Source organism: Podarcis liolepis (genome assembly GCF_965112155.1).
Source record: "Podarcis liolepis genome assembly, chromosome: 3".
In the NCBI taxonomy this organism is placed as follows: Eukaryota; Metazoa; Chordata; class Lepidosauria; order Squamata; family Lacertidae; genus Podarcis; species Podarcis liolepis.
This window is the reverse complement of record NC_139557.1, coordinates 116,310,644-116,336,585: the sequence shown is the minus strand read 5'-3', so window position 1 is coordinate 116,336,585 and position 25,942 is coordinate 116,310,644. Positions and strand designations below refer to the sequence as shown.

At 41.9% G+C, this 25,942-nt stretch overlaps 1 protein-coding gene across 7 annotated transcripts in view; it reads left to right on the top strand.

Annotated features, from left to right (window-relative positions):
- XPO1 (exportin 1) overlaps positions 1 to 25,942 on the top strand; it is a 39,553-nt gene that overhangs the window by 12,482 nt on the left and 1,129 nt on the right. For all 7 annotated transcript variants that reach the window (XM_083494179.1, XM_083494182.1, XM_083494178.1 and 4 more), the window contains 21 exons: positions 774 to 846; positions 12,825 to 12,886; positions 12,978 to 13,022; positions 13,116 to 13,297; positions 14,016 to 14,064; positions 14,148 to 14,267; positions 14,735 to 14,863; positions 15,244 to 15,402; positions 15,912 to 16,109; positions 16,588 to 16,726; positions 17,552 to 17,733; positions 18,868 to 19,024; positions 19,368 to 19,531; positions 20,245 to 20,379; positions 21,418 to 21,601; positions 22,951 to 23,057; positions 23,161 to 23,355; positions 24,099 to 24,267; positions 24,823 to 24,957; positions 25,069 to 25,228; positions 25,329 to 25,425. In XM_083494179.1, the coding sequence (XP_083350305.1) occupies positions 774 to 846; positions 12,825 to 12,886; positions 12,978 to 13,022; positions 13,116 to 13,297; positions 14,016 to 14,064; positions 14,148 to 14,267; positions 14,735 to 14,863; positions 15,244 to 15,402; positions 15,912 to 16,109; positions 16,588 to 16,726; positions 17,552 to 17,733; positions 18,868 to 19,024; positions 19,368 to 19,531; positions 20,245 to 20,379; positions 21,418 to 21,601; positions 22,951 to 23,057; positions 23,161 to 23,355; positions 24,099 to 24,267; positions 24,823 to 24,957; positions 25,069 to 25,228; positions 25,329 to 25,425 (2,841 nt within the window). The remainder of the gene's footprint in view (positions 1 to 773; positions 847 to 12,824; positions 12,887 to 12,977; positions 13,023 to 13,115; positions 13,298 to 14,015; positions 14,065 to 14,147; positions 14,268 to 14,734; positions 14,864 to 15,243; positions 15,403 to 15,911; positions 16,110 to 16,587; positions 16,727 to 17,551; positions 17,734 to 18,867; positions 19,025 to 19,367; positions 19,532 to 20,244; positions 20,380 to 21,417; positions 21,602 to 22,950; positions 23,058 to 23,160; positions 23,356 to 24,098; positions 24,268 to 24,822; positions 24,958 to 25,068; positions 25,229 to 25,328; positions 25,426 to 25,942) is intronic.

Sequence of the window (25,942 nt, the reverse complement as noted above, 5' to 3'; positions counted from 1 at the left end):
TTCTCTGTTGTTGCTTTTAATGATGACCTTAGTCTGATACAACTTATCATAGAGGTCTATTGGACATATTTACGTTGAGATAAATGGAATAAAATGGGTTGAAGAGCTTTTCTCATTTCCTATAAATGTATCCATTTGAACCATGCCTTTGGGAGGCTTATCTGGGTGGTAAAACAACTTTAGAAGTGTATCTAGAAATGGTGAACTTTTGACTGAGCACAAAAGTTAAACAGTAGATATAGCTGCTACAGGGGAGAGACTACTGTATCTTTTTTAAAAAAACAACAACCTATGAGCTGTCTTGCTGTTCCTTAAGTACACACCAGTGAAGTGCAGAAAATACATCCTTCAGAAAGTGTTAGTAGATATACTATGTTAAGCCCTGGTCTTAACAGCTCAAGTGCCAGGAAGCCCATGCTCATCCAAGTTGCTAAACTTGGTTGTGTGCTTGAACTTGTGAGCAGTCATTTAGGCTATTCATTTTTATGTGGCTGCCATTTTTCCCCTTACACATAAGTCATTTGGCTTTGCAAAACATTTTTTTTGTTTCCCTTTCTAATGTAACCATGATCAAAAGCAGCAGGACTTTAGAATATAAGAGGGTAAAATAAGGAAAATGCATGGGAAAAGCTCAATAAATGGGTGAATAGACTTGTTTTTAACAGACTTAATCTTAGATGTTAAGTGTGAATGATGTCAGCTTGAATGAGAATCCTGAAAGCTATTGTTAAATCATCCAGCATACTCACATGTTTCACTTCTCCAATTTTCAGTATTATGGCCTGCAGATCTTGGAAAACGTGATAAAAACAAGATGGAAGATTCTTCCAAGAACCCAGTGTGAAGGTAGATATGAGTGACTTCTTTGTCCAGTTTAGACTCACTGATGGTATGTTTTTGGACATTGCACTGGGGTAGTGCCTGATAGATCAGGTATTGGACCTTGTGTCATTGTGTGATAATGAAGTCATGTAGATTTTTAAAAATATTTTGGGATGAATGGAGACACAAATTTTAACATGTTCTGGTTTCCAAGCTTGGCCACTGATTAAACTTCAAATGACTGTCCTCATGCAATATAACTATCCTCCTCTCACTTTCCCCCTCCATTTTTTAGATGCTTATTTCACTGGCAAACAAGCTCCTTATCCACACTTAAAACAGCTGTGTTTGGCCAGTGAATTATAATGCATAGCTGGTTGATTTCTCCCCAATCCTGGCACTGCTGTTTTGAGCAAACAGCATTGTTTTCACCAAAGCAGAGTACGTTTAGACAGCTGTTTCATACTGGCAACGGAATTTCCAATGCTTGACAAATGTACTGATGTATAAAAACCTTGATAAAAAGGAGTTACATGTTTTGACAACACAGAGATCCAAGCTAAGGGCCACTTCTGAGCCATGCATAGCTGCTTCCAGATGGAACACATTTTGTTGGGCTAGTAATTCCTCCTTCAGATACAAGGAAGAATGGAACTATTGGAGAATTAAATTGCCTTGTGAAGGATGGGGAGGGTGCACTCTTGTAAGAGTGCTGATGGAGTTTGTATTTGCTGGAATGATTCTAGAGGGTCTGTATTTGCAGCTCGTAGGAATGAGAGGTGGCGCTAAATGGAACTGCTTGCAGTTCCATTCCAAGAACTGCTTGTCTAGTGCTAAGCATAGTTAGCAATCTTGCACACTGTCAACTTTTGGCACTTGGTCTGGATGCTTGCTTTAATTGAAGCTGGGACTGGCAGAAGTGGCAACATCAAAGTATGTGATACTGACTCTGGAAAGCTGGTATACGAGCTGTCAGGGTGAGCATCGATTTATGTGATGTCATGATTCATAATAGCTGAGCTTCAGCTGTACATTAAGCAGACCAGAGTAGAGTCAATGTGTAGAATAGGGCTCAAAAAGATGGTTGCTGCAAATTGGAGTGCATTACTTGAAATTTTGGTGTGGCTTTTTAACCTGGTTTTAAAACCAGTAAATGACATACATGTTTTAAATGTCTTTCAGTATTGGATGAATATTACATCACAGTCTCTCTTTAGTTTCTTCTTGAGCTGAGATAGGAATTAAATGGACTGTGTAATCTTAAGTAGTCCCCCTGCAGCTGCTGCTTTGGCAGATGGATGGAGCCTGGTTGGTTAAACCATCTTCCAGCCTGTTACGGAAGACTCCCCTATGCTCTGGAGCTGATATTTGGGGGGGATGTTGACACTGCAGAAGGAAGGGGTACTTTGCAGATATTTGCCTTGCAGCTTCTTCCATTAGCAAACACATTGACTTGATCCCCAGCCTTTTCTTTAGTGCTAACGTACCAACTGGATTATGCCCACAGCTTTTGCATACAGAAAGCACTATACATAATAGAAAAGTCTCAATAAAAGAGATAACTAATACTCTAAATTCATGAGTAAGAATTGTGTCTTTAAAAATTACTTGCCAAAACCTACCTAGCAAGTCCATTTTTAGGCTAGTTTCTGAATCCAGTACCAAGAATTTTACTATTTACTATACCACTCATTCAACTGATGTATTGGTACTGATAGATTTGGTGCTGTTTTATTGCATCTGTTCTTTTGATTAATGTATGGTATTTGTGTTTTTCTGGTTTTATGTTATGCTTTAAAGAAAATTGTAATTTGCATTGGTGAAGGGTGTACAGACAACTCCCCATTTATGCGGGGGTTACATTCTGATGCACCACACGTTTCTGCAGGACGTGTGTAAGCCCCCATCCCCTTGTGGTGGTGAAAACAGAGCATGTGTCAGCGCTTGCACACATGCCGATTGTATGCAAATGGAGAGGTACTTCTAAGAGTTCAGTGTACTGTCATTAAGAGTTTTAGGGTCTAAATTCCCATTTGACCATGAAGCTGACTGGGTGACCTTGGGCAAGCCCCCAACACAGTCTAACCTGCTTCACAGGATTGTTGTGAAAATACTGTGGAGAGGGGGAGAACCTCTATACCTCCCAAAGTTGTTTGGGGGAGGAGATGGGATATAAATGTAAAAATAAATAAGGCTGGATTGTGAAAGATCAGGAATTGATGAACATGAGAGTTGAGTCTTAGGCCTGCAAGCAAACGATGGGGCCTAGAAACTAAGCACATGCTTAGTCTTACTATGCACTCTTGCCTTCTAGACAGGTGTTTCCAACTCAGTTATTATTACTGTTATTTATTAAACTTATATGCCACCCTTCATCCGAAGATCACTGGGTAGTTTACAACATAAAAATACAAAATGAAAACACAAAATATGTAACTTAATAACTAAAAAGCTTCTTTAAAAATAAAGCAGAATTGTGAACTCAACCAACCAGAGACTCATACCTCCTTCCCAAAGTCTGATGCCTCACTTACCTTCCCTGCTTTGAGAATGTGCCCCCTGGCTCAACACCCAGTGCTTGCACAGCCCTAAATTCGCCACTGTACCTTGGCAATGTCCAAGAATACAGAATGTCATAAAATCTGCTAAAAAGCTTTTGTGGCCAGAGTCTACTGGATATCATGAAGTAGGCTATATAGACCAGGGGTCAGCAAACTACAGTCTCTGGGCCTGATCAGGCCTGGCTGGGTCCTAGATCCAGCCTGCCTGGCCATTTAAGAACCCGCCGAGACTGCCAGCGATGGCGATGGGAGGAAGAGGGCGAGCTGCTCTGGCATCAAACGCCGTGTCTGGTTTACTTCAGTGGAAACTCCATCTGGGCAGTCAAGCTGGCTTCCAATGACAATAACGCTGCTGCCACCATGCAGCCCTGCGCCATGACGGGCAGCTCCAACAAGAAGAAAAGGTGTAGGTCTGGGTGGCACCACTCACCGCCTCCACACGCCCCACCACTCTTTGTTTCGGGTAGAGGGCCGGGCCACCTTTGCTTGCTTACTTACCCCGATATCATTAATATTATTAGTATTGTATTATGCCCCCGGAAGCTGAGCGTGCGGAGTTAGATGGTGGAAGGGGAAAAATCCTCTTCTCTCTCTTTCTCTCTCCTTTCCCACCAGCCTTTCGCCTCTTATTCTCCCTCCAAGTCAGGCCATTGGGAAAATAGTAGTAGTAGTAATAATAATAATAATAATCTTCCTCCCATCGCTGCCGCTGCCCTGGTGCTCCTGTGGACCAGGGAGCGGAGCAGACAAGCTCACTCTGCTTACCCGCTTGACAAGAAGTGGTGGCAGTGACAGCTCTTTCTCTTGGCGAGGAGGAAGCCCGTTTCACGCCACCACCGCCAGCCCTTCGGCAAATGAGGCAGGCGGCAAACTGAGAAAGCTGCTGGGGTGGGTGGGGAGGAAGACTACTCGCCCCCCTCACCCCTTCTTCCAGCTCCCCCCACTGATGCCACTTCTCCGGAGCCGCCACCCCTCCTTCTCAGCCGTTCTCATCCTGAACTTGCCAACATTTTCTCTGTGGGGCGATTGTGGGTCTCTTTGTGTGTGGTTTGGGGGGGTGGCGGGAGGATGAGCAGCGTGGTGGTGGGTGAGCTTGTCTGTTGAGCCTTCCCCACCCCACTTTAATGCACACTATTTTATTTTATTATGCCTGCCCTTCCCCTACCGCATTATTCCTAGTGTGCATAGGAATTCGTTCATTCCCCCCCCAAAAAAAAAGAGTCTGGCCCCCCTCAAAGTCTGAGGGACAGTGGACCGGCCCCCTGCTGAAAAAGTTTGCTGGCCCCTGATATAGACCATCTGAGCTTATATATGTCTTGTAGGTGCCCCAATACTCTTGCCCCTTGTTGTTTTTGCAGTGACCACCAGTTCAGAAATTATTAAAATCTGCTAGAATCACTTCCTAGACTATCTCCTTATGTATGTACCCTCCATATTTCTGTCATGCTATCTAGGAAAGTTCTTCCTGAAAAAGCACTCACTGTTCCAGGCTTACTATAATCTGCTGTTAACACTTGCATTACCTCAACACCGTTGGTGTAAAAGTAGATTCCCCCCATGACCACCCCTTTAGATCAAATGGAATCATATATGGGCTAGGCAGATCTTAAGCAAAATTATTTTAATGGGCTGGATGCCTTCATCCAGTTGCTGCCCTGGTCTGCTTTGAGTGAAAGGACAGGATATAAATGTAATAATAAATAAATAAAATTTTAATAATTATATGAGCATTAAATTCCTGATAAGACCTGGATTTTTCCCCATTACTTCCCATCTCTTCCCAGAAGTGCCATAATGTCAGAAAGTACTACTTCAAGATTTTATTGCAATTGGTAAGATCATTGGTCAGAATCATCAGATATGTATGTATTGGAGGCTCTACATTTGTACTACACAACTGCCAAATTTGGTACAGGTCACTCACATTTTATGCAGGGGTTATGTTCTGGAGATGGCACATATGCATAAAAACATGTATACTCAAGCCACCCCTTGTAAGCACCCACTTGCAAGTATTCTGACATCCCGGAACTGGCACAGTGTGTAAACAGTACACACATACAGCAGAGAGCTTTTAAGCTCTCAGACTTGCTTACCGGGCCCTGGGAGTGTCACAAAATCTTGCAGGGCTGTCCGAGATCTTGCAAGAGGCCTCCCAAAGCCTGGTGAGCAAGTTTTAAGAGCGTAAAATCTCCTTCCGTGCTGGGAAACCCTATGCAAAAGAGCTTTTAAGCTCTCCGCCTCCCATACATTTAATTTGTGTGATTTCAACCAACCAGCCGTCAGTTGTGGAAATATGAAGTTGCACAAGTTAAATGTGCATAAATTGCAAGTTACCTTATACTAGGCACATAATCCATCATTCTGAGGTTACTTCATTTCACTGAAAAGTGTGCCCTGAAGACACCAGGGAGGCATGATGACAAAAGGGAAGAGATGGATATGACAGCAATCTGATGTTGTTAAATTGATAAAGATTAATAGCATATCCAGTGGTGGTGATTGTTCACAGAAGGCTCTTTTGATCCAGCAGAGGTTTCCACGAGGACAATGTCCACCAATTCACCCTCTGCCACCCTCCACACTGTTCCTGAGGGTCTCTCAGCTCTGGGCTCTGGAGCAGATTAGAGGGGCTACAGTGCAAAGGGAGAACTGATGAAAATTGTCTTCCCTTTACCCTTATATTGACTGAAGCCACCACTGGATCAAAGAACCAGGACAGAATTGACTACAATAAAGAAATGGGGGTAGGGTAGTGGCTGAACATAGTTTCACGCAAGCAAGGCAGACCAGTGGAGTGTGCTGCAGCACATTTCTTTTTTTGAATTACAACTGGAGACAAGCTCCATTCTTGCACTCAGAAGTTTACTTGGACAATCTTCAAGAGGAAATAAAAACCTCCACGCTGCTTTTCTGTATGAATTCGTGTTCTGCGCATGCCACCCCTTAAGGACAGGGTTTTCAAAATTTTTGTCTGCATCTGGAGTGATTGAATCATTCAGTCACATTCATATATGATCTAGAGATGCAGACAGAATTACCCACCCCCAGTGGAGGATGATTGGAGACATGGCTAGAACGTGAATCATTTGGACACAGCAGGGAACCATCTATGTGGGTACTTAGGTTTCACAGGAGCCTTTTAATTAACAGCAATGTGCAGGTTGGGTGTTAACATCTCCATAGGTTATATACACTGGACGCTCAGGTTGCGAACGTGATCTGTGCAGGGGGCATGTTCGCAACCCGTAGCGCTGTGCACGCGTGGGTTGCAATTTGGCACTTCTGCGCATGCTCAAAGCGCAGTTTAGCGGTTCTGCACATGTGCGAGCACCAAAACCCGGAAGTAACCCATTCCAGTACTTCCGGGTTTTGGCGCATTCGTAACCTAAAAACACGCAACCTGAAGCGTCTGTAACCCGAGGTATGACTGTAATTCAGATTTGTAGTACACCGCACACAAACCCTTGTTTTATGAAAACTGTTTATGAATGCACAACATTTATTTTGAATCCAGTGCCATAAGCACATTGGTCGTCCTTAGCACAATACATTCTAATGGCCTTTTGTTACATAGCTTGCAAAGGAGCTTATCCCCCTGCGTTGCTCAAGCAGCAACATACCTAATTGCAAGGCAGCAACTATGCTGCTTATGATAACTATTCTAATGGCAGCTGAAGTCCAGCTTTCATACCTGAAATCTCTAGTTCCTTATTACTGCAGCCTCCCTATAAACACGAATGGTAGTTTGACAAGTGTGCAGTCATGCTGATGTTTACGTGAAATGTGGCAGAATCTAAAAAATGGCACAGGATCCTGCAAACATGCTTTTATTCTTTAAATACCCTAGTTTCTGGTTCTCATGGTTATGGATATATGCTTAAATGCAGGCATGCTGTGGCAGTTAACAGTTGCCATTGCATATGGTGCAAGCAGTGTTAGAAATTCAGATATATCAGCTATTTGCCAAAATGTGCCTTAAACCTAGGTTAGAAACTGTGCTTTCTTCTCTTCTAGGAGTTTTAAGTTATGAGCTACATATGTAAGCTTTCCTGCTCTGTCTTTTGCTGAATGAATAAGTTCATAAGTACTGAAGTTCTGTTGCAGCTGTCGTTGGTGGCATATTTAAAATGTCTGCATCCACTCTGCTAAGCTTTGAACCAAAGCATGTTCCCTACCACCAATCCACTGCATCCACTTTTTCAAGCGATTTCAATACATATGACTTGCTAAAAAAACTTCCTTAGCACAATATGCTGCCAGCTCTGCCAAAATATCTTGTGCATCATTTGGTGCACTTGCTGATATTTTGAGATCACTGAACTCGGTATCTTGAATTTGTTCATCTCTTTATAAATGAACGCCATTATACTTGGGATCAAGGATATTTGCAGCAAAGTGAATTATGCTGTTACACATAATTCTATATGCCTAGGTACTTTAAGTGTATAAAGCATTAAAGCTACATTCTGTAAAAAATAATAATAATAAAAATCGCACTGTATGGCCAAGGGTATAGAATTACTAAGAATAAGGTCACACCAAAATAGAAAAAAGGCTTTTACATATAGTTGAAATACATATGAATTCAAATGTTCATCAAATTTAAATGAATAGCTTTTTAAAAACAAAAAAAATCTGTAGCTCACATTTCAGAACTGCCAATGGTGAATGACATAATGCCCAGCAATGGAACAGGATAAAACAAAAAATCATTATTCATTAGTTACCCTGGCAATATCACAGCTTGTCTTACTATTTACTAGATTTTTTAAATGTGGGTTGTAAAACTGGTTATTACATCAGAATTAACAGTTTGTGGAGAATATTCTCACCTCACATCACTAGTCGCCATATTACTCAACCATACAACTCTTGGTTGCAATTAAGCCATGCCAAGTTGCAAAATGCACCTGGCGCCTGAGGGTATTTCATACACTGGGTGCATGGTGTCAGTGCAAGTCTCTTACCACTTATTTGTTTCTGCATTGGAATGCTTACCCCCCTGCCCACCAATCAAAACCAATTGCGGGTCTTTGTCCACTCCATGTTTTCCTCTTACCAACATCAAAAGGAGACTGTAGATGAATTACTGGTTTGATACCGCAGAGTTTATAGTGAAGTAAGATTAGTTCAAGTGTGGTATTTGTTGTATTTTGCTTGTAGTCCTTTACTTAATGCCAAGATAGATTGTTAATTTTAAATCGGGCAACAACAGTATGTATTACCTTTGATTTTAAATCAAAATAAACTATCCTCATCCAATAACCTTTTCAGGTTAGGTTTGAAAAATGCAGAACAGAGAAATTCAAAAGGAAAGTGGGGGCTGTGAAACATGTTCCCATTACAGAGGGCATAATAAAAGAGCTAACTGCATTGCACTAGTCTTCACAGTGAATATGGGTAGTATCCAAGGTCCCCTAGCCCTCTGAAGCATATTTTGAGGGTGCATAAAGGCCTGGAGAGAATTGTAGGGGGGGGGGGGTTTGTTACACTAGCAGACATTTATTGCATGAGTGAAATGGCAGCAGTGGATACAAGTGAGTGCAAAAGAAGAGCAAAATATTTTGGATTGTATGCTGGAAGAAAGAAGCCATGACAGCTGTCACTCTGAAAATAAATACTGTTAGTTATTTTAAGTGTGAATTTCTGCAAATTGAGGAAGGTTTTGCTCCATAGTGACAGTCTTTTGAGTAAGTCCCACCCTGTGAGGAAAGGATTGGCTTATTTAGACTTGCTTGTAATGCCAAGAATCAGAGAAGGACTGGAGAAAGCTTTGTATACAGCTTTCCCTTTCTAACAACTCTTGGCTTTTTTTCTTCATTCTTTGCAAATTTTAAATAACTTGTGTAAGATTCAGCGAAAAGAAGCACATAGTAGGGTTATGGCAGAAGGTGATCCCCCATCCCCGCCTCTTCTGAAGGTCAGGGGAACCTGCTGAAAGAGAGATCCTCAAGGCTGTCTTGACTGCATGAAATGTCAAGTGTTGTGTGTATTGATCTGTTGCTTTTCGTGGTATAATATATTGCACTGCTGCCTGTTCGGAAGGCTCCATGGAGCCATCCTTGGGTACAGTTTTTAAAATAAATCCAAAACTCTTGCTAAACTGCAATCCCAGAATTATTTATGGGAAACCATGATGGTTAAATTGGTGTTAAACTAATAAACTGAATTGTTTCCCCATCACCCCTTTTTCCCACTCCCTGAATGCAAGGTATATCAGAAGACGTTCAACCTGTATATCGGGGGGGGGGTGGCTTCTCCTCAGGTTTCCATGTATTACAGGCAGCTAATAGCCATGTTCTTTCGTCATAATATATGAAGTAAAATCTGACCAGCCAGTATGAAAATTGTCTATTGCAAAAAAAATTCCTCCTTGCTCTCAGCTCATGGGTTAATTTTCTCTATCGGGGCAGGATGACATGCTTGAGATACCCATTCCAAAATTAAGTTGACAGATAAAGAATTTACCGTATTTTTCGCTCTATAACACGCACCTGACCATAACACGCACGTAGTTTTTAGAGGAGGAAAACAAGAAAAAAATATTCTAAACAAAACAGTGGATGTATGATTTTTGTGGTTCATGCTGTGGCCACAGACATGTGATCTGACGGTGAGTTTGGGGTAGCCCAATGCAAAAATCCTGAGGATCCATGTGGGTCCATGCTTTGTAACCACGTTTTTGCCCCATTGCGGCCCCATGAAACAGTGGGTGCGTGTGTGTTTTTTGTGCAGGCTGTAGCCATGGACATGCTATGTGATCTGATGGTGAATTTGGGGTGACCCAGTGCAAAAATCCTGAGGATCCATGTGGATCCGTGCTTTGTAACCACGTTTTAAGTGGGGAGGGAAGGAAAAGCACTCAAGGGACAAGGAGCACACGTGGGGGTGTGTGGAGAAGGGTGCTGCTAATAATGCAGGAGAGGCTCCTCTCCGGCTTTGCTCCTTTAGAACAAGCAGGCTCTGCATCTCTCCCTCCTCCCAGCAAGGAAACCACGATAGTAACCACTCTGAGACAAATCAAGAAAAAGTGCGACCAACACTCTCCCCCAACAAGCACAGTGAGGTCAACACACACACACACACACAGAGAGAGAGAGAGAGAGAGAGAGAGAGAGAACTGGCCCTAAAGTTGCAGGGCGCTGGAAGTCGAAGGGGTGCTGGGGGAGTGAATGGGAAGCAAGAGGAAAAGGAGCCCTCACACACAGAGAGACACACAGTGTGGATTCTAAAATGGCAGGAAGAGTGAAGGGGAAGCAAGAGGAGAAGCAGCCCTCACTCACACACAGACACACAGAGTGTGGATTCTAACGTGGGGAGAGTGAAGGGGAAGCAAGAGGAGAAGCAGCCCTCACTCACACACAGACACACAGAGTGTGGATTCTAACGTGGGGAGAGTGAAGGGGAAGCAAGAGGAGAAGCAGCCCTCACTCACACACAGACACACAGAGTGTGGATTCTAACGTGGGGAGAGTGAAGGGGAAGCAAGAGGAGAAGCAGCCCTCACGCACACACAGACACACAGAGTGTGGATTCTAACGTGGGGAGAGTGAAGGGGAAGCAAGAGGAGAAGCAGCCCTCACGCACACACAGACACACAGAGTGTGGATTCTAACGTCGGGAGACACGCTGCCGTCAGCTGTTTTGCGGGCTTCCCAGCGAGGGAGGAGAAGAGGACAGGCTGCTGGAAAGCCTAGAGGGGCAAGCAGGCTGCCCTCAGCTGTTTTGCTGGCTTCCCAGCGAGGGAGGAGAGGAGAACAGGCTGCTGGAAAGCCTAGAGGGGCAAGCAGGCTGCCCTCAGATGTTTTGCTGGCTTCCCAGCGAGGGAGGAGAGGAGAACAGGCTGCTGGAAAGCCTAGAGGGGCAAGCAGGCAGACACGCTGCCCTCAGATGTTTTGCTGGCTTCCCAGCGAGGGAGGAGAGGAGAACAGGCTGCTGGAAAGCCTAGAGGGGCAAGCAGGCAGACACGCTGCGCTCCTCTGCCTGCATTCGCTCCATAACACGCACACACATTTCCCTTTGTCTTTTAGGGGAAAGAAACTGCGTGTTATGGTCCGAAAAATACGGTACTAGTCTAAAGTATTTTCTCTCACTGGAACTGAAATTGATTTTATGAGAGCAGTTTGACCATAGTTTACCCAATGAACTTTACATCTGTTTATAAGCCAACAACAAGCCACAGTTCAAGTTGCAGCTTGTTCGCCTTTAACTATAGTTAAGCCCAAGGGCAGGGTTCATACATAAAGCTAAGTGGTGGTTTAATAACCACTGTTTAATAAACCATGGGTTAGGATTGCATGAGAGAAGCAGGGCAGTATTCCTAGTGCAGGGGTCGGCAAGGCTTACTGGGCATGGGCTGGATCACTCCCGTGGAGATCCTCCGTGGGCCGGATTGGCACAGCACGATGCAGGAAATCTCATCTGCGCATGTCCGCAGCACCAGAAATCGCGTCTGTGCATGCGCAGATGCGATTTCGGCGTCTGGGTATGCGCAGATACGGTTTCTGGAGCCGCAGAAGAGAGTCCCCATGCTGTGCTACACCAGTTTAGCGCAGCACACAGGGACTTGCCGAGAGGGCGGCTCGGTTTGGGGTGGCTCATGGGCCGGTTAAGCGACCCTCGTGGGCTGCTTCCGGCCTATGGGCCTTAGGTTGCTCACTTCTGTCCTGGTGTATAATATTGGCACCTTCTCCCCACCCCAATCCCTTTCCCTAATGGTCCCTAGCACAGAATTCACCTTTTTCACAGCTGCTGCACACTGGGTCAACATTTCATTGTGCCATCCACCATGACCTCAAGAGCATTCTTCGTTAGTCGCTGTGAGTTTGGGCCCCTTCAGTATGTGTGCATTTAGGATATTTGCGCCAATGTGTATCTCTTTACACTGAACTGCATTTGTCATTCTCTCAATTTGGATATGGCTTTTAAGAGTCCTATTGGGTTTCATCATTGTCATAAAAAAATTGAAGCAATCCACCATCCTGGCTACTTCGCTTAACCCTTAAGTCCACAAAATTTAGGAACTTGAGAAAAGGCATCAATCCTAATGCAGATGTTTGAGGGGCTTCATTCCTTCGCGCTCTAAAGTGGGATGATTGTTTAGTTATTCCTATTCCTGTTCTCTAATCAATTATCAGTCCATAGGATAATCTGTTCTCTTATCCCATTACTGCTTAATGCAGGCATAGGCAAACTCGGCCCTCCAGGTGTTTTGGAACTACAAATCCCATCTTCCCTGACCACTTGTCCTGTTAGCTAGGGATGTAGTCCCAAAACCATCTGCAGGGCCGAGTTTGCCTATTCCTGGCTTAAATGTATTCAGGCAGCTTTACTCAGGGACACTGTATACTTGGGGCTTTTAATTATTCCTTGATATATCCTGTTTTATCAGTGATTTGTTGTTTGATAGTTTACAAACTTTTAAAAAATATTTTGTAGGTATCAAAAAATACGTTGTTGGCTTAATTATCAAGACTTCATCCGATCCATCATGTGTTGAAGTAAGTGAGATTTCTCTAGGGGACTGGAAAGTGGGCTTCTTTCTGATGAAGTGAAACCAGGCCCTAACTCTTTTTTCTTTGCTTCCTCTAGAAAGAGAAAGTATACATAGGGAAGTTAAACATGATTCTTGTTCAGGTAAGTTTCGTCTCTGACCTAAAAATGCTTGTTATGAAGGTTTTATCAGAAGAAAACTAATCTTATACCCCATGGGGTTCTCATGCTTTGCAGATACTAAAACAAGAATGGCCAAAACATTGGCCAACATTCATCAGTGACATAGTTGGGGCCAGCAGGACAAGTGAGAGCCTTTGTCAGAACAACATGGTGATCTTAAAACTGCTTAGTGAAGAGGTGTTTGACTTTTCCAGTGGACAAATAACTCAAGTAAAAGCCAAACACTTAAAGGACAGGCAAGTAGTGTCCCCCCCCCCCCCATATACTGTACCTAAGTGTGCTGTTGCTCATCTGTTTTATCCACCAGCTTTCCTTGCAGATATTTGGAGGCAATATATTGCAACTGCCTCTTTCCCTAAACTCTAAACAGAGCTTATATGTCTCTAAGTTTGTGATGTAGAAATAAAACAATTTTGCAACTTGTGCTCTTAAAAGATAGACTTCAGAAGCAATACAGTAAGCCCACAACTTACATGGGGGTTACATTCCGGGGATCGTGCCTAAAGCCAAAATTGTATATAGTCCAAAAACACATTGAGTTCAATGGTGGGTGGGATTGCCAAAGTCTGTTTTCCCCTGGATATTTAACTATTTGCCAAGCGTGCAAGCTGAATATGCACAAATTAAATGCACGTAAGTTCCAGGCTTACTGCACATATCTGCAGGTTCTTGCCTTTGCTTGAATTGGTACTTTGTAATCTGCTGGTGTTTGCTTGGGCTATCCTGCAAAACCTCTAAAGTAGTAACAAAAGTCTTTGCAGTAGTATGACGTATTAAACATGGTAGAGGCATTTTATATTGCAACTTTTAATGTTGCATTTTAGTCTAATGTTTTTTTATTTGTTGGAAACCACCCAGAGTGGCTGGGGCAACCCATTCAGATTGGCAGAGTACAAATAATAAAATTGTTGTTGTTGTTGTTAGTTGCTGATTTTTTTTCTCTATTTCTTCTAGTATGTGCAATGAGTTCTCACAGATATTTCAGCTGTGTCAATTTGTGATGGTAAGCTTTATTGCAATATAATCTTTGTTAAATTGTCACACTATTATAAAGACAGATTTGCTTATATGTAGCTTTGTTAACAGGAAAACTCTCAAAATGCTCCCCTTGTTCATGCGACTTTGGAAACTTTGCTTCGATTCCTCAACTGGATTCCACTGGGCTATATTTTTGAGACCAAGCTGATCAGCACGCTAATATACAAAGTGAGTATTTCCTCTAAACTAAATAACCACGTGGTGGCACCGTGGTCTAAACTACAGAGCCTAGGACTTGCCAATCAGAAGGTCGGCGGTTTGAATCCCCGCAACGGGGTGAGCTCCCGTTGTTCGGTCCCAGCTCCTGCCCACCTAGCAGTTCGAAAGCACGTCAAAGTGCAAGTAGGTAAATAGGTACCGCTCCGGCGGGAAGGTAAACAGCGTTTCCGTGCGCTGCTCTGGTTCGCCAGAAGCGGCTTAGTCATGCTGGCCACATGACCCAGAAGCTGTCTGCGGACAAACCCCGGCTCCCTCGGCCTATAGAGCGAGATGAGCGCACAACTCCAGAGTCATCCACGACTGGACCCTAATGGTCAAGGGTACCTTTACCTTTTACCTAAATAACTACTAAATGGGGTGCTGATTGTAGCTAATAAGTGAGTACCTAACTTCTATGCATATTTTTTCTTTTACAGTTTTTAAATGTCCCTATGTTCCGAAATGTCTCCTTGAAGTGCCTCACAGAGATTGCTGGTGTCAGTGTAAGTCAGTATGAGGAACAGTTTGTCACACTCTTTACCTTGACGATGATGCAGCTGAAACAGGTAATTTCTCCTCCTCCTCCTCCCAAACTTATATTAGAGGGGGTGGCAGTTCTTACTCTGAAGCAGTTGGTTCCTCTCAAATCCTTCAACTGGATACCAAGATTTCCAGTGCATGCAACAACTTGTTCATTGGAAGTAAATCTTGTGGAATCCCAGTATTTTTCCCCCTGTATGCAACATTCGAGGAGTTAATGAATCTTATCGGTGGATCGTATGCCAAGTTGCTCAGAAACGTCCACATGGGGTGAAATCCCATTGATCTCAGTGGAGCTATTTATAGCAGCAATCCAAAGTGAAGCGGGCCAAAGTGTGTGTAGTTGATGACACCATTGGCATTTACATGACTGCCAGATTATAATTTTGAGTTCTATTGTTCTTAGATGCTTCCTTTGAACACCAATATTCGACTTGCGTACTCCAATGGAAAAGATGATGAGCAGAATTTCATCCAGAATCTCAGTTTGTTTCTCTGTACCTTTCTGAAAGAGCATGGTCAACTTATAGAAAAACGTTTAAATCTAAGGGAGACATTAATGGAAGTAAGTTTTCCCAGTTTGCTTGCTTCTTATTTGTGTGTGTTGTTGTTTTGGTGTCCTCTGTATCTCACCGTCTTTACTCAAAAGTAAGTTGGGTCAAGAACTGAGTAAAGCATGAGGGCAGACTTAACTTGGATTAGTAGACAGTGTAAATTTGTGTCTCAAATGTGAGCTCCTTTGTCAGCTGCACGGTTGGCCTGGTCCCAGTATTTGTGTTCGGGCTGTGCAGTTCTCAAAGGGAGTTCTCCAGCATTTCTAGTCTGGTAATCGTTTACCTTGTGAAATAGTAAGAGCTCTTCTCCTGCTGTCAGTACTTAGTGCTGACACAATGCCAGTTGCCCTTTTGTATTCATTCTAAGGATGTGAACTTGTGTTTTTTTGGGCTGAGAACTTAGTCAAAAGCATTTTTGAGATGCTCCACCAAAAACCGATCAGATCTTAAAGTTGCCAGTTTTTATATATGCTTAGCCCTTTCATATGTCAATTAAGTAATCACCATAAATTTGCTTTAGGCCCTTCATTACATGCTGCTGGTATCTGAAGTTGAAGAAACTGAAATCTTTAAGATTTGTCTGGAGTACTGGAATCACCTGGCTGCTGAACTATATAGAGAGAGCCCATTTTCAACATCTGCTTCGCCATTACTTTCGGGGACCCAGCATTTTGATGTTCCTCCCCGGAGACAACTTTATCTTCCTGTTCTGTCTAAGGTAATAGGAATCTTCCAACTTGCTTATAATCTGTCATAGTTGGGCTTAATCATTCTTCTGAGTGTCTGGTGGCTTGATTTATTCAGAAGCAGTTCCAAAATCATTTCATAGGAGTTTACTGCTTCAGCTCGTAAAGTTTGGGCTTATTTCTCTGAATAATAATAATAATAATAATAATTTATTATTTATACCCCGCCCATCCAGCTGGGTTTCCCCTAGTATTGTGAAAAATATTAGGTGGGTTTTCATGGTTCATGGCACTTAAAATAAAAACAATATCAGTCTTTTATAAAGTCACACGGTAGGAAGCCTGCTTGCTGCAGTCAGATGACATTAATTGGAATGTGTGCCTGCCTCATGGTGAGTGCACCTGCTTCTTGTTAAAAAAAATAAGTGTAAAGATATTTAGCAATATTCTTGTACGAAAAAACTTATTTGTGTGTGTTTCTCTGTCTCCCCCCCCCCCCTTCAAATATAGGTGCGGTTGTTGATGGTTAGCCGCATGGCAAAACCAGAGGAAGTGCTTGTTGTAGAAAATGACCAGGGGGAAGTTGTCCGAGAATTCATGAAAGACACAGATTCTATCAATTTGTACAAAAACATGAGAGAAACACTAGGTAAGTTAAATAATAGTTGCCTGCAACTCCATGATCATCCCAGGGCCATAAATGTGTCTTGTGGCTCTTTGTAAACGATTTAATGCAGATTTGTTCTACATGCTTCTGTCAACTATGATTTAAATTTCAGGTACTGCCTGAAGTCCTTATTAGATAAAGTCTTTATGATATTAGCTCTGTCTTGGTGGTCATCCTGTGCTTGGAAAATTAGGTCACAAATGCCTACAGAAGCCTAGGAGACCAACTAGGGCCTATATTGCTTTTACAAAAATCTAGCTAATGCATGCTTAATATGCCTTACTTGGCAGAGAGCCCCATAACCTTAGGGGAACTGCGGGGCACCCTTTAGTTACCCTTACTACGTATAATAACATGGCTGTACAGTGGTACCTCGGGTTACAGACGCTTCAGGTTACAGACTCCGTTAACCCAGAAATAGTACCTCGGGTTAAGAACTTTGCTTCAGGATGAGAACAGAAATTGCGCTGCGGCGACACAGTGGCAGCAGAAGGCCTCATTAGCTAAAGTGGTACCTCAGGTTAAGAATGGACCCCCGAAACAAATTAAGTTCTTAACCAGAGGTACCACTGTATAGTGAAATATAATTATGTGAACACTTACTTTAAACCTATACCCACTTACAGTATTGAATAATGTATAGTATTGTGATGTTTGGATGAACTGTGTGTGATTAATTAAATATACAAGCAGTACAGCACTTTTATCTTTAAATATTAACTATATTTCTTAAGCGTAGATGTTACTCTGAAACCCTGAAAATATGTAATGCTCATTTTCATATATGACCAATTTTTCTTTTTCTAGTTTACCTTACCCATTTGGATTACGCAGATACTGAGCGAATAATGACAGAGAAACTTCACAATCAAGTAAACGGTACCGAATGGTCATGGAAAAATCTAAACACTCTATGTTGGGCCATAGGCTCAATCAGTGGGGCAATGCATGAAGAAGATGAGAAGAGGTTTCTTGTAACAGTAATAAAGGTATTTAAGTTTCTACATTGCTCTTCATCTGAGGATCACAGGGCAGTTTACAATATGAGAACACAAAAATATGTAATATAGGAACAAACAAAAACACGACCCAGCCACCCCATCCCCACACAGTTTAAAAGGTCATCAATTAATTAGCCAAAGGCCTGGGAGAAAGAGAATGTTTTTGCCTGGCAACTATATGTAACAAATGTGCCATGTGAGCCTCACCGGGGAAAGTATTCCACAAATGGGTAGCTACTGCAAAAAAGACCTGTTCTCATATTACCCCCCTCTGGACCTCTTGTGGAGGAGGCACACAGAGAAGGGCTTGAAATGATTATCTCGGTGTCCGGGTTGGTTCATACGTGGCATATGTGGAGAGGTGGTCCTTGAGGTACTGTGGTCCTGAGCCATTTCGGGCTTTAAAGGTCAAAACCGGCGGTTTGAATTGGGACTGGAAACTAATTGGCAGCCTGTGCATTCAGGCCAGGATTGGTGTAATGTGCTCAAACATGGGTGCTGAATTCTGCAGCAGTTGAAGTTTCTAAACCATCTTCAGAGTCAGCATCATGTATAGCATATAGCTGGATAGAGAAATGTTAGTAGCTCTTGGGGGGAAGCAAACCAGAACAAAAGTTCTAGGGAATGCTAATCTTTCCAGTGGCCAGAGTTAACTCCAGGGAAGGCGGGATTTCATAAAGGTAAGACGCAGCTTCTGTTGCTGATGCAGCCTCAATTATTGTTTTGGAGTCAACACACAAATGTAGACCTACTAGTGGCAGTTCAAATAAAATAACTGAAGTTATTTTAAGACTTGCACAACACCTTTTGATGGAAGATCCTCAAGGCAACTTGCAATAGATTGTAATAATGCGAAAGAACCCCATCAAAACACACACACCCTTAGTGGGGGCCAGAGTGTGCTTCCCTTCTATTTGAGAAAAGGAGAAGCCTGTACGGTGATGCAGGCATTTATTGAAAAGAAAAATGAGGACTTTGTAGAGGTTCTATAAAATATTCTGGATGATGCAAACTGTGAATGGAAAAAATGCTTTCAAATTTAACTTCTAACTGTGCAACTCCATAATTCATTCATTCTTTCTTTCTTTCTTTCTTTCTTTCTTTCTTTCTTTCTTTTTGTAGGACCTTCTGGGACTTTGCGAGCAAAAGCGAGGGAAGGATAATAAAGCTATTATTGCATCCAATATAATGTATATAGTAGGGCAATATCCAAGGTTTCTGAGAGCCCACTGGAAATTTCTGAAGACTGTTGTTAACAAGCTGTTTGAATTTATGCATGGTAATTTATCTGGAATTCTCACTTTGTTTTCACAGTAACAAATATTTCTTGCAATCTAAATTTTGAAATAGTTAACTGCTTTTGATCCTAGACTACCTTAACATTATAGGACTTTGAGAAGCAGGAATGTGTTCATTTGACTCAAGACTCTGAGTAGCATCTCTGTTCCAATTTCATTTCCTTAAGCCCCAGTAGAAGACACCAAAATATTACTTAAATTTAGGAAAGAGAAATAGACCAACTTTTGCAAGATTTCTGTGGAAAGATGAAACCTGAGAAACAGCAGCACGTTGTATACAGTTAATTTTTTTGTATCCACAACTTTTCTCTTGCTCTGCTATAGAAACCCACGATGGTGTCCAAGACATGGCTTGCGATACCTTTATAAAAATAGCGCAGAAATGCCGCAGACACTTTGTTCAAGTCCAGGTGGGAGAGGTCATGCCATTCATTGATGAGATCCTGAACAACATTAATACAATCATTTGTGACCTTCAACCACAACAGGTATGTCACTCAACTTTATAAAAACAGGAATATGGAACCTTGGGCCTGAGGGTGGACACATCTGTTGCTCTGTCAATTTTGCCTCTGCCCACTGATTATGTAGCCCCTATAAGGAAGTTCAGCCTTTGAGCTGATAGTTTTTCTACCCCTGACTTAAAATGAAAGATGTATGGAGAAAGCTTGGAATGAATTCTCTGTCGGTGTTTTGGATATGAAGAAGCTCTTGCACCCACAGAAGAGCACTTTTGGACTTAAAACAGTGGTTTTGGAGCTTTGGGACACATGTCCATGGTACAAAGCAGTGGCAAGCTGCAACTGGCTGATTTGCTGTTAGGTTCTCCTCTGCCCAAAATAGTCCTGTAGCATTCACATCTAGCTAGCTATATAAATGCCAAATTTTCTGCATAGTAATGTAGGTGGTCTTTGTTCCATAGTGGGAAATATGACTCCTTGGTGCACTGTTAGCCTAAGTTCATGTGTGCTCTAAATTTATTTGTCAATCTTTTAAGTTGTGTTTTTAGGTTGTCCTTAAAAAGCCCTACTTATTTTTGAGCAATAATTCACATGTTTTAGAAGAATATGCAGCTTCACCGTTGAACAGATAATTTAAATAAATGCACCTGTTTTAAATACCAGTCTAAAATGCATGTATAGGCTTACCATATTTTAGCATATTCAGCTATATGTTTTGGTACATTTGATACCTCAACTAGGTGCATACTTTCTACGAAGCAGTTGGATACATGATTGGAGCACAAACTGACCAGACAGTACAAGAGCATTTGATAGAGAAATACATGTTACTCCCTAATCAAGTATGGGACAGCATAATTCAACAGGCCACAAAAGTAAGTATATTCTCTATTGGGTTTCCTTTATTTTGAACCTACGGAGACACTTGCATATGTGAGCGTGTCATGTGAGCCACAACAAAATGGCTGCCATGAAGGCTTGACCAGCCACAAAATGGCTGCCATGGCAGTGGTCACCCAAATCAGTGATGCTTCAAAAAATTTACTCCCAATTTTCAAAGGTTTTATTGCCCCGAGTTGTGTAAAGTTACACGAACTACTTCATTCCATGTATGGGTCTAAAATACATTAATTTTACTTTCAGTTTTACCATTCGGCCTCATGTAACTTGCAGTTTCTGCTTCGCCATAGCAAAATTGTAGCAACCTTCATAGAGCATAGTGGACAAAAGGAGTATATATATTTTTTTCCAGTTCACAGAAGGCTGATGAAGCATGTCATTACTAGCTTTATGCACATCGTTTGGAACCATCCTTTGGTGGGCAGTGCTGAAATGAGATTGACCTGCCTTCCAAGACTTTGTGGTGGAATTCTATGGAGATGTGGTGCGAAATACGAAAACATTTGCTATGTGTGTGAGAGAGGCATCTGCTAATTTCGCTAAAGGCAGCCGCCTTAAGCACTGCCCCGCCCCAAACTTACAAGCTGCTACCCTCCTAGTAAGCAAAATGCAGGCTAGTAAAGAAAAACTTGAGCAGGTTACAAATGCAGCTGATAGAAGAACCACCCTGGGATCTACTGATATAGGGTGGTATCCAAATGTAATTAATGAATTAATAGAAAAAGCATAGCTTCATCAGCCTGTCATTTCTGTGCTGGGAATGGAGGAAGGAATTCTCTCTCTCTCTCTCTCTCTCTCCCCCTCTCTCCCCCCCCCCCCCGCCCCAAACCAGCAGACTATTTTTATGCTGGCCAGGGAGGAGGAAGAGAATTAATTTATTACTATTACTGTTATTACATTTCGTTTTAACGTAGTGTTCCAGGTGACATGCAACACAAATAAAAATGATAGAATAAAATACTGAATCAAGTAGCAGGAAATATATATATACATGGTTTACTTCTGTTCCACAGAACGTTGATATCCTAAAGGACTCTGAAACTGTTAAGCAATTGGGGAGCATTCTGAAAACAAATGTGCGGGCGTGTAAAGCTGTTGGGCATCCCTTTGTGATTCAGCTGGGCAGAATCTACTTGGATATGCTGAATGTGTACAAGTGCCTCAGTGAAAACATTTCTGCAGCTATTCAGGCAAACGGTGAGTATTACTGGCTTTAACATAAGTATTTGGAGCATGCAGAGGCTTCGCGGGCTACCCCAGAAGCCAGAACTTCTAGCTTCTGGCTTTGCGTGGCTATCCCTGGCTTTTGCGGAAGGTGGGGGAAGGGACAGAGCGTGCGGCTCTGTCCCTTCCCCCACTTCCCAGAAAAGCCCCCAAGAGCCGCACTCCCTTTAAAGAGCGGGAGGTGAGGGGAAAGGCACCGATCCCGCTTGCTCTCCTGGCTTCAGGGATAGCCCTGCAAAGCCTCCTGAGCGAAGAGGGAGGAGCGCTCCCTCCTCGCTCAGGAGGCTTTGCGTTGCTTTCTTATTTCTTGTTTTCCTCCCCTAAAAACGAGGTGCGTCTTATGGTCCGGTGTGTCTAATAGAGCGAAAAATACGATAGCTTGGGTAAAAGACACGGATGAAGTGATGGAATGGTTTATGTTGTTTGAAAAGCAAAGGGTGGTTAGAACAAGATTAAATTTAATGAATGGATGGGATAGGGGAACCCTTGCATGGTGTGGTCACAGAACTTACTACAACACATCAAATTGCCTATATAAGAATCAACATGGTTTCACACGAGGAAGCATTGCAATACAAAAGCAAGTGTTAAAGGCAGGACGTTTTTTTGAAAGTGATGCTCCTTTTTCAGCTTGCTGGTTTTGATTGTTAAGATGGGGTCATACAAACTTCCACGAAGGGTTGGTGCATATGCAACTTTACCAGTTCCTTAACCATTGCTAAGACAAACTTTTAACTTGCTACAAGTCTTTCTTTCTTTCTTTCTTTCTTTCTTTCTTTCTTTCTTTCTTTCTTTCTTTCTTTCTTGTTTCTGTGTTTGAAAATAGATTAACCATGGTTAAAGTCAGTGTTGAGGAAAGCCTTCACAGGATGGAGTGGGGAGGGAGGTGGAATTTGTACCAAGGATGGTATATGCTGTCCGGTAGCCCCTATAATAAAAGGGTCAGAACTTTTACCCTGAGGTAGAATTGTAGAGTTGGAAGGAATCCTGAGGGTCATCTAGTCCAACCCCCCCCACCCCCGGCAATGCAAGAATCTCAACTAAATAATACACAGTCCAGCCTCTGCTTAAGTTAAGACATCAATTTAAACTTCAAATTGATTTTTACAAGGTTTTGACAGCTGCTTTCTTTGCCCTGGATTTTATCTGCCATATTTCCGTTGTGTTGTGTTGTTTGTTTGTTTGTTTGTTTGTTTGTTTGTTTGTTTGTTTTAAATGGGTAGCTACCTTGGACATTCTGTGGGAAGGGAGGGTAAAAATATTTTTGAATTGTTTTACAAAGTATGTATTCCTGGGTTGTAACTGACCTCAAACTCTTCCAGGAGAAATGGTTACGAAGCAACCTCTGATCAGAAGTATGAGAACAGTAAAAAGGGAAACTTTAAAACTAATTTCTGGCTGGGTGAGCAGATCCAATGATCCTCAGATGGTAAGTGGACTTCTCAAGTGTCAGCAACCTTAATGAATGGCAAATGCACACTCAAACGTATAGTAGACCTTGTGTTACAGTACAACTGTTTCTCTCTCTTTAGGTAGCTGAAAACTTTGTTCCGCCTTTGTTGGATGCAGTTCTTATTGATTACCAGAGGAATGTTCCAGCTGCCAGAGAGCCTGAAGTGCTTAGTACAATGGCTATCATAGTAAACAAGCTGGGAGGACACATTACTGCTGAAATACCTCAGATATTTGATGCTGTCTTTGAATGCACGTTAAATATGATCAATAAGGTAATTCACAAAGTCCTGCAACAAACAGGAATGCTTCGAGTTTTTTCACTGCTGTGAACCACATTCAGTTCTCTCTGTTTGAAATTGTAGTGTTCCTTGTAAATGTATGTGTGAAGCATTTATAGGCTGCTGCTCATGAAGAGGCTTGCCATGTAGTGGCTGTTAGAGCTATTCTTCTTGGAGGTGGAAATAAAATCTAAGAAGGAACCTTATAAAAAACTTACTGGTTGCCTTTCCGTAAAAAGTAAAGGCAAAATACTTAAGCCTGACATATGTGTAGGGATACCTATCTCTGAAAATCTTGCCTGAATAAGCATACCAGAACTTCAAACAGAGCAAGAAATGTTCTGAAAGTTCTCCATTCATTTCATCACTTATTCAATTCTCGCTGTATTCAGTCATTCACTGGAAGCAACTTTAAGGAAACAATTGTTTTAACCATTGTTAAAAAGTGTAGATTAAACTAGGCTAGAGCATAGTTTAAAGTTTTGGTCTGCCTCAGGTCCACACTAGTCCTGAAAACTTGTAAATCAAACCATGATTTGAATTGTTTTGAAACTTCTTTCAAAATTAGGTTTGGGCTCTTGAACAACTGTGGCGGCTGTTGTGCAGCTGCTGCCCTAGATTATTTTACTTTGGGGGTGCTTTTTTAAGTAATGTGAAGTTCTAAAAATTTGTTTTGGTCAGACTATATTGTGTAACTTGCATTATTTTTTTCTGTTTTCTCCTTCCTCTGCCATTAGGACTTTGAAGAATATCCTGAACACAGAACAAACTTTTTCTTGCTACTACAAGCAGTAAACTCCCATTGCTTCCCAGCATTCCTGGCCATCCCACCTGCACAGTTCAAACTAGTACTGGATTCTATCATTTGGGCTTTCAAGCACACAATGAGAAACGTTGCAGATACAGGTGACTTATCCTAATTTTCTGAACTCTTATGCTTGAGTAAGTCAGCTAATTGTGCTGAACTATCCTCCTCTGCCTAGAACATGTGGGCATGTAGATTCTTATCCAGGCACCCCCAAACTCTGCCCTCCAGATATTTTTTGGGACTACAGTTCTCATCATCCCTGACCACTGGTCCTGTTGGCTAGGGATGATGGGAGTTGTAGTCCCAAAACATATGGATGGCCAAGTTTGGGGGTGTCTGTTCTTACCTATTTCTGAAAAGAGGCTGTTCTATATACCCGCCTAACAGATTTGAAATTTGATTTTAAGCTTCCCTCAATAATTTACGGGAATTCTATTGAGAACAGGTTTGGTGGAGTGGACACTCCAAGTGTGTCCATTCATTTTAAACGTGGGAGTCATGAGTGATTATTTAATTTAAAAAGTGGAATTCCCAGACTAATAACTTACTTGCTTCTGTGTAGCTCATATACTTGATGTACTTCACTTGGTTTCTAGAATGCATAACTTCTACAGGCACTAAAATTTTGAATAGCTTCATGTACTTTCTTTTAGGCCTTCAGATCCTTTATACACTTTTACAAAATGTTGCACAAGAAGAAGCTGCTGCCCAGAGTTTTTACCAGACTTATTTCTGTGACATTCTTCAGCACATTTTCTCTGTTGTAACAGACACGTCTCACACTGCTGGTAAGTAATTGTGGAGTGGGATGGAAGACCTGTACGGCTTGAGCTACGGTGAGTTCAGTTGCTGTATACATTCTAATCTAAATATTACTCTCCTTTGTGTGCTTTCACCAGGTTTGACGATGCATGCATCAATTCTTGCATACATGTTCAACTTAGTAGAAGAAGGAAAAATAAGTACTCCTCTAAACCCTGGAAATCCAGTGAGCAACCAAATGTTTATTCAGGAGTATGTTGCTAATCTCCTTAAATCTGCATTTCCTCATCTTCAAGAGTAAGTGTGTTTAGAATTAAAAGGTTAAATAGAACTTGAGTGCAAATACTAGTGGTCTTAATTGCTCTTCTCTGTGTGTTTCTTTTTTTTATTACTTCAGTGCACAGGTTAAACTGTTTGTAACAGGACTCTTCAGTTTAAATCAGGATATTCCTGCTTTCAAGGAACACCTTAGGGACTTCCTGGTACAGATAAAGGTATGTCTGGAATTTCCTCTCTTATTCTGAATGCATATGGGACTTCAAGTAGACTAAACCATGGGGCTTTTTTTTGTTGAGACCTATGTATTGCTAGTTTCTGTCATGCTCCATTGATTGGTATGCCAAGTCAGTTGCTAGATGATTTTACAAAACTAAAGCTCTCTTATTTGCTAATATTGATGCTGTGAATTTTGTCATATTGTTAAAGGTAGCCAACTTCTAAAGTCCTAGGGTAACATTAGTTTCTAATTCCAACCATCAGGGAGACTAATGCCTATACTTAAGGGAACAGGAGACTTGAGGATGATTGAGTTGGAGGACCAAAAATATAAGGGCAGAACTATCAGGTTATGAAAAGGGGATATGCACTAATTGTGGCATTTGCTTTCTAACATGTGAAGTCACTGTTCTGTTTCAAACATGCAGATGCCAATAAGGGTACTCTTGAGTGTGGTTTTTATTTCATTGCATAAAATTATCTCATCCATCCAAGTTCTGGAACTTTGCATCATAA